General features: G+C 36.2%; 1 protein-coding gene across 1 annotated transcript in view; it reads left to right on the top strand.

The window, feature by feature from the left end:
* Positions 1 to 1,802: 1,802 nt before the first annotated feature.
* Positions 1,803 to 7,917, top strand: part of LOC136034952 (AP-1 complex subunit gamma-1-like) — a 78,154-nt gene continuing 72,039 nt past the window's right edge. The window contains exon 1 of the mRNA XM_065716497.1: positions 1,803 to 2,107. Within this exon, the coding sequence (XP_065572569.1) occupies positions 1,863 to 2,107 (245 nt within the window). The 5' untranslated portion in view covers positions 1,803 to 1,862. The remainder of the gene's footprint in view (positions 2,108 to 7,917) is intronic.

Below are 7,917 nucleotides of genomic sequence, written 5' to 3'. Positions count from 1 at the left end.
ATTTTTATCAGATTTACATGGGGAAAATAGACCGTAAGGGGAGAGGGCTACTTACCATCTGATTACTTTGACGCTTAAAAGGGGAGCTAGAACTTCTAATTTCAAATCCAATGAGCCCCCTCCAAAGTGTATATGACCATCCTTTCCATAAAAGCCTTATATGACCTTCAGGTATAACTCACAACCCTTTTCCTTAGGGCTACAGGAGGTGAAGTGCTCAACCTTACAGACACATTTACTAGACCTTTCAACAACGGTGGACAGAATGGCTATAGCAAAATTATGATTAAATGTATTTGGGGGAGCGATGGGTGTATGGAGGGGTATTGCAGCCGGTTCCCTTTCGATCTTTTTTGACTATTGATATTTCGACCTTTCGACTAGAGAAAAGGGCACTAACGTTGCAATTTCTAATTCATAAACCACGTATGTTAATTACTAGCAAAAAGGTTCGTACATAAAAAATCTAATTGGATTTTTAAGTAAACAAAAACTAGAAGGCAACTAGGCCTCCTCTCCCAACCTTTTTTATCAAGATCGTCCGATCAAAACTATGAGAAAGCCGTTAAACAAAAAAAAAAAAAATCAATATGTAAATTTCGTTTTAATGATTCAAGTGCGGTGAGCCAAAATCTAAACATGTATTAATTCAAAAACGTTCATAAATTAAATAAAAAAACAAAACAAGTTTTCTTAACTGCAATCAAGGAGCGACATTAAAACTTAAAACGAACAAAAATTCTCTCATATACAAAATGGGGTTGTCCCGTCCACAAGGCCTTCCTATTTACACTAAAGTTTTTTTTTATTTTTTTAATAATAGAGTTGTGAAAGAGTCAAACTTTTGCAAGGGGGACAACCCCTTTCATATACGGATAATTTTTGTTTGTTTTCAGTTTTAATGTCGCTCCTTACTTGCAGTTAAAAAAAAAATTTTTATTTAATCTTCAAAAGGGCACTAAAAATTCTAATTACCAGTTCAATGAGCCCTCCGAATTTATACGAATACCCTTTCTCTAAAAACCGTATATGCCCCCAGGGCTTAACTTATAACCCTTGTCCCCGGGCTTTGGGTAGGGGATTGTCATCCTCAAAGACATAATTTTCGGACCTTTAAAATACACGAATAAAATAGTTATGTTAAGATTTTGATAAGATATATTTGAGGAAACTATGGGCGTGGGGGGTTGGCTGCCCTAAATTATTTAGGGCTATTGAAAACGGTACTACCCCTTTTAATTTCCCATCGATTGAGTCCCTGTTGACGTTTCTACTACAACGTCTTCTATACGAAGTGCCTTGGTCTAAAAAATAATAAAGGTTGTCACATCGCTCTTTACTTAGGCACCGCTAATGCGCTGCCTGTGATTTAACTATTTACTTTAGTATTTATTCTATTGCACTTTCTTTATTCACTTAAATTCTGTTAGAACTGGTTGTTTGCAATATTAACGAGTATATTGAATCATTATGAAATTCTGTTCCTGTTCCTTTTAGGTTTTAATATGGCTCTTTAATTTTTTTTATTTTTTTTTTTTGAGTTCTTTTTTTAAAATAGTTTTTGGAAAGAACAGTGAATGTTGAATTAATTGATTGTATTTACCTGTTATCTAGAAAATGAGCCCAATTACAAATTGCCACGGTTTAACTGAGAGGATTTTTTTACAACACCATGGGATAAAAGGAGAAATTAAAAGCTCTCCTTCAAAATATGTACATGGTGATCCTTATAATGTCTACTTTTGTTCATTATTCACTTCAAATGTGCCAAATTGTGTTTTTGCAGCAACCATGTCAACATCGCGGCACCTACTTAGGAAGAAATCAAATAATTTTATCTTAAAGCCCAATTTTCAAATGAAATGAATTCTGCTGCTGTGGTTGACACTATCAAACAGGTGATTGGGGATGTTGTTGAGAAAGTTAAGACGCCTACACCCACTAGACTGAGGGACTTAATTAGACAAATAAGGTCAGCCAGAACAGCAGCTGAGGAACGTGCTGTTGTTAATAAAGAATGTGCTTACATCAGATCAACTTTCAGAGATGAAGATGCTATGTGGAGATGCAGAAATATTGCCAAGCTACTTTACATCCATATGTTAGGGTGAGATTTATATTGTATCTTATAGAAATTAGGGTAACTTCTTGCATTTCATTTGTGGTCTTTCATAGACTAGCTCAAATTGGGAGTGAAAGTCTTGTCAGATCTATGGCAGAAGACAGAAATCAGAAAATAGAAAAATACTACTTTTTGTCAAGATTCCTATTCTAAAGGAATCACTTTAAGGAGAAGCATGCAGTACCATTCAATTCTCCATTCAACACTCTTGGTTTCACCTTAGTGGTTGGCCACTTCTAAAAGAAACATGTTATATAAATAAAGTTAGTACTATTAAAGGCATAAGCTCATGAGGTCCAATCCACCCAAGGAAACATGGTAAACATAACAATTCTTGCTTCTTAATAGGCTATACATAAAGCATACAGTCAACAGATTATCTACATACAAACCACTTTTACAATCCCTCTTCTCCCCCCTAAGCTACAAATATAGACTGCATTCCAAATCATAGCTATACTCGATACATTTTACCATACATTTTTCTTTTGTTTTACTCATAGTCTAAACTATAGCATCATTAACCAAATCAAGAAACAGAAATATGCATTTAATTTGGCCTAGGCTATATATTTGTGTATAAAGGTAGGGGTGGTGAAAATGGTTTATGCATGGAGAATCTGGGTAAAATTCTAGTTAATTGACTTCTTGCTATCTTGGAAAGGGTTTAGGTTATGAAAATGAAACCATCAGGGATGAATCTACAGACTAAAGTATGTCCCAGGAAGGCATTTTGAAGTAACTACCTCTACTCCATCTCCCTCTAGAGGGCCCTGACCTTTGATGACCTTTAAAAGCATGTGTGTTATAAAAGTGAAACATTGCAAAATAGATCATCTGCTTAATTGAAGTACAACAAAATTGTTTTGAGCTTCATAACTTTGCTCAATTCCATTTTACAAGGTTTTAAGATGTGCAAAAACATTTCCAAAATTTTGAAAAAAAAAACATTGATATGGCTCAAAACACTACTCAAATAACAGGAATTGCATTTTTCAGAACTAAAGGCAGAGATAAAGTAACTAGTAACTGAAAATTAAGGTAAAATGTTGTCTTGTCAAAATTTCAATTGGTAAAGACCTGTCATGTAGGCAATTTTCAGGGCTGTCTAGAGGGAGAAGGAGTAGAGATGGGTACTTTAAAATACCTTCCTGGGACATACTTTAGCCTGTAGACCCATCCCTAAAAGTTTCATTTTCCTAACCTAAACCCTTTTTGTGATAGTGAGAAGTCAATTAACTAGAGTTTTACCAGAATCTGTTGACTACATTTTAGGCATAGCCTATATTAAAGGTAGAATTCATTTTTATTGTTTTTCCTTATGTGGAGTAGACCTGCCAAACTGATAACCCATTGAAATGCTTATTTTATGTTCCTTCCAAAGGAACATAAATAGGCTACAAAAATAGGATGTAACACTGAAATTTGTCCTTATTAATAGGTAAAAATAGCTATTATAGCTACTTTAAAATTAAATTAATTGGATCATCTTTAGATTGTATTTAATATATGTAAAAATTTAATCATATTGCCTGTAAACCAATTAGCCTACCCTAATTATAATGGCTCTTTTCTAAAAACAGTTGCCCAAACCTGATTTCAAATGCAAAAGCAATAAATTTTGCTTTTGCAAAAATTTTTATTATCCAGTAACTGGTGCATTATCTTTTGTTTATTTTTTTGGTTATCTTGTTCCAAGATTCCTTTTCTGTAGGCAACACTTAACAAAGGGTAATACCATTTCCAAATAAACTATACAATATTATGAAATTTTTAGCAAGAGATTATTTGCTTCAAAATGTGTAATAGCTGCAAAACTGATTATTCTTTCAAGAATCTTAACAACTACTGAAGTCATGCCAATATGTTGGTAGTTTTCAGCAAGGTTCTTTATACTTTTCTTAAATATTGGAATGATATGGGCTGTTTTCCAATCCAGAGATAATCTGGAGAGATTTAATGATAACTTGAACAGTAAGGAAAGAGATAAGATGCAATAACAGACCTGATTGATCAGGGCCTACCTTTGGATGTCCTGCTGCTTGACCTTGCCAAAGTATTTGATAAAATTCCTCATTTGCACCTGAAGATAAAACTTGTCTCATGTGTAATCAATGCAGACCTTGTCGGCTGGATCTTCACTTTTCTTACTGATAGAACTCAGAGAGTGAGGCTCTTTAATAATGAAGGAGAATCAATCCTCTATGAGACATATGGAGTCACCAGTGATGTCCTGCAGGGTAGTGTCTTAGGATCTACCCTGTTCAGTATCTATATAAATGATATTTTTCAATTATTTACAAATCATATTGCTTTATGCTGACAACTCAGATTTGTTTGGTGCAGTTAACCATGAATAACTACAAGTGGATCTTGACAATATTCAAACTGGGCAACAACATGGCACATGAGTTTCAATATTGACAAATGTAGTGTTATACACTTTGGCAAGTCCAACTCATGTTTTTACCTTAAATTACCTTAAATTGCAACTTGGAGCAATTGAAGGATTTTCCATCCTGTAGCATTGCTCAGCATTTCTTCAAAAATTGCCATGTGGATCAATTTGGAATTGTTTTTAATATTGATTTGGTTTTATTAACTAGGGTTTATTTTCTGGTCTGGGACTCCAAGGTGTCCCATTCCAGCCTCCATTCCTTATTGCTCCACTCCTTGTCAAGTGAGACTTTGAATTCTTTGAAAGTCTTACTGGATACAGTATGATTGCTCGGGGAGTTCCACTGGTCTACTACCTGGCTGGTTAGGAAGTGATGGCATTCCCTCCTCTGAGCGACCTTTATGAGCTTCTTAGAATGACCCCTTGTCCGCTGTGATGAATCAATGAAGAAGACACCATGAATTGGATTGTTGTGAATCAATTTGTAAGTTTTAATCATGTCACCCCTTTTTCTTTGGTAAGTCATACTGCATAAGTTCAGAGTTTGCAGTCTCATTGGGTAAGGAAGATGTTGGCACCCATCTACTATCTTTGTTGCTCTCCTCTGTACTTCCTCTATCATGTCCTTGTCCACTTTATAGAAGGGAGATGCAATTGACATGCCAGTTTCTAGCCTTGGTCTGACAAGACTTTTGTATAGCTTGGTGATTGTTTGTGGAGATTTAGTCGTGAATGTTCGTTTAATTGTCCCTAAAGCGCAGTTTGCACTAGCTACAATCTTTTCAGTATGACTTTGAAACTTTAACTGGCAGTCAACTATGACACCCAAGTCTCTTTCCTCTGTAACTGCAACTAGGGGTTCTCTTTGACCAGTTCTTTGGTTTTGCATGGGGTAAATATGTTTTTGATTTTTATTGCCATAATCTAAAACTTTACATTTACTTGAATTAAATTCAAGTAGCCATTGTCTAGCCCAGTCATCCAGCCTGTCAAGATTAGCTTGGATTGATGCAGCCTCTGTTCAAGATGATGCTGCCCCGATGAGCTTAGAGTCATCTGCATAGAGTGTGAGAAGGTTTTGGAGTATTTCAGGAGCATCATTGATATATATGTTGAAAAGTGATGGCCCAAGCACGGTTCCTTGGGGGAACTCCACTAAGAACAGGTATAGGTGATGATAGTACACGTACTCCTTTATCATTCATAACAGCAACTCTTTGGGTTCGTTCTCCCAGGAAGTCTACAATCCATTCAATGATGTCCAAGTGGATATGACAAGCTTGAAGCTCTCGTTTTAGCCTTAGGTGTGTGACTTTGTTGAATGCTTTTGCTTGATCCAACAAAATCATGTCCACGGGTGTCCCTTTTTCCAGTAGTTTGGTGACTTCATTGTATGACTGTATTAGGTTTGTGTCCGTGGAATGGCCATTTCGGAAGCCATGCTGATTTGGAGACATGATGTTGTTGTATGTCAAGTGCTTAGTGACAGCATCATTTATGATTCCCTCGAGAATCTTTGAAGTTACTGATGTTAGACTTATTGGCCTATAATTTTCAGCTTTGTCTTTGGAGCCTTTCTGGTGTATTGGTATAACAGTAGCTTTTTTCCAGTCAGAGGGGACAACTTTTTCCTTTAGTGATTTCTTGAAGATTTTTGCTAAAGGTGAGGATATTAGTTCAGCAATCTCTTTGAGTAGTCTTGGGTGTATACCATCTGGTCCCTTTGACTTCGATGCATCAAGCTTTTTCAGTCGTTTTTGGACATCTGACTCAAAAATGACAACCATTGGCATTGTTACATTGACAATACTATGTCCATAGTATTGTCCATGATTGACCATACTATGGTCAATCTTATCTGTAAACAACAAACAAGAGCTGCAAAGTGTGGATGAAGAAAGGGATTTTGCAATCATTGTTGACAAGCAATGTAAATTCCATTCAAAGTGCAAGAAGACTCTCATGCAAACTCTGTCCTTGCACTCTTGAGAGAAACTCTTTGCAGTAGGTCTCCATATATTTTTGTGAGGTTATACAAGCTCCTTGTCAGACCAGTGCTTGATTTGGACTGAGCATAGCATTATCAGGATACAGGGGTAATATACAGCTTCTGGAGGGGGTGCAAAAGAGAACTACTAACACAGAAACAAAAATAAGAGTCAAGCCTTATGATGAATGTTTGAATGATGTGAAATTCATTTTTTGAAAATCAACATTTTTCTCCTGCTGTGTAGTAAACCACTGGAATAGTCTCTCAGATACAACAGTTTCAGCACTCAATGATAATGTTTCAAAGAAGCTACTAGATGTTGAGTGGAATGGTGTTCCCTGGAAACATCATTGAGATGCATTTGATGTTTGATCATCCACATAATAAAGTATGGAGTAATTTACAGATCAAGGTGGATCTTAATTTGCTCCAAAGTACAAACTATGGTAATTAAGGTAACACTGCAAGGTGGGCAAACATGTACAAACATAAAACTAACTTGAAATATGAAGCTTTCAACACTAATCAATTTCCTAGACCCCATGAACAAGACTATGTGGTCATTAATACACAAGGTTCAAAGCAATGCATGGTAGTAAGCTTGTTTTGTAAAACAGATGTTGTACTAAATAAAAAGTAATATGTAAGAGGATAAGTAGGATTAATTTTTGCAACATGTGTTGGAAATGAGAAAATTCTTGTTGTTTCAATTTTATCTAATTCACAACAGTATTACTTATTAAGAGAGAGAGAGAGACGCGTACGGTTGTTGGGCACTGCAGTAGGTGGTAAGATGTCTCAGTGCTGGGGTTTAGAGAGAAGAAACTTCCCAAACCTCAGGATAATCTGCTCGTATCTTTGGGCCAACGTGGGGAGGTCGAGTTTAACAAGCGCTTCACCATAAGATAGTTGTCGATCGCCAATAATAATCAACATGGCTTGCTTTTGCACCGACTCAAGTTCTTGGATGAGGTATACAGTACGCAGTGCTGCAGGCCCCCATAGTGGGCTTGAATATTCCAGAACTGGACGGACGTATGTAAGATAAGCTAGCAATAGGCACTGGACATCACAGCCAAATCTATGCATTGTACTCAAAGACTGCAGACATGCATTTGCGTTTTTAGCAACATTTTCAACATGCAAGCTGAAAGAACAATCACTTGAAAAAGTAACTCCCAAAATCTTTATTGAGTCAACAATCGGAAACGGAACATACGGTTGGCTGAATGTGCGCTTCAACGGATTAAAGCATAAGACCTTTGACTTATTCGTGTTAATGATCAATTTAGAGACATTGCACTTGGCAATAAACGCATCGAAGAAATCGTCACTGAACTCTTTCTTAACAATCCCATTTTCAACTAAGTATTTCAATAGAAAAGAGATATCGTCTATAAACTTGTA

Source organism: Artemia franciscana, chromosome 13, assembly GCF_032884065.1.
Source record: "Artemia franciscana chromosome 13, ASM3288406v1, whole genome shotgun sequence".
NCBI lineage: Eukaryota > Metazoa > Arthropoda > Branchiopoda > Anostraca > Artemiidae > Artemia > Artemia franciscana.
Note: the sequence above shows the minus strand (reverse complement) of the source record. Positions and strands in the feature narration are given on the sequence as shown.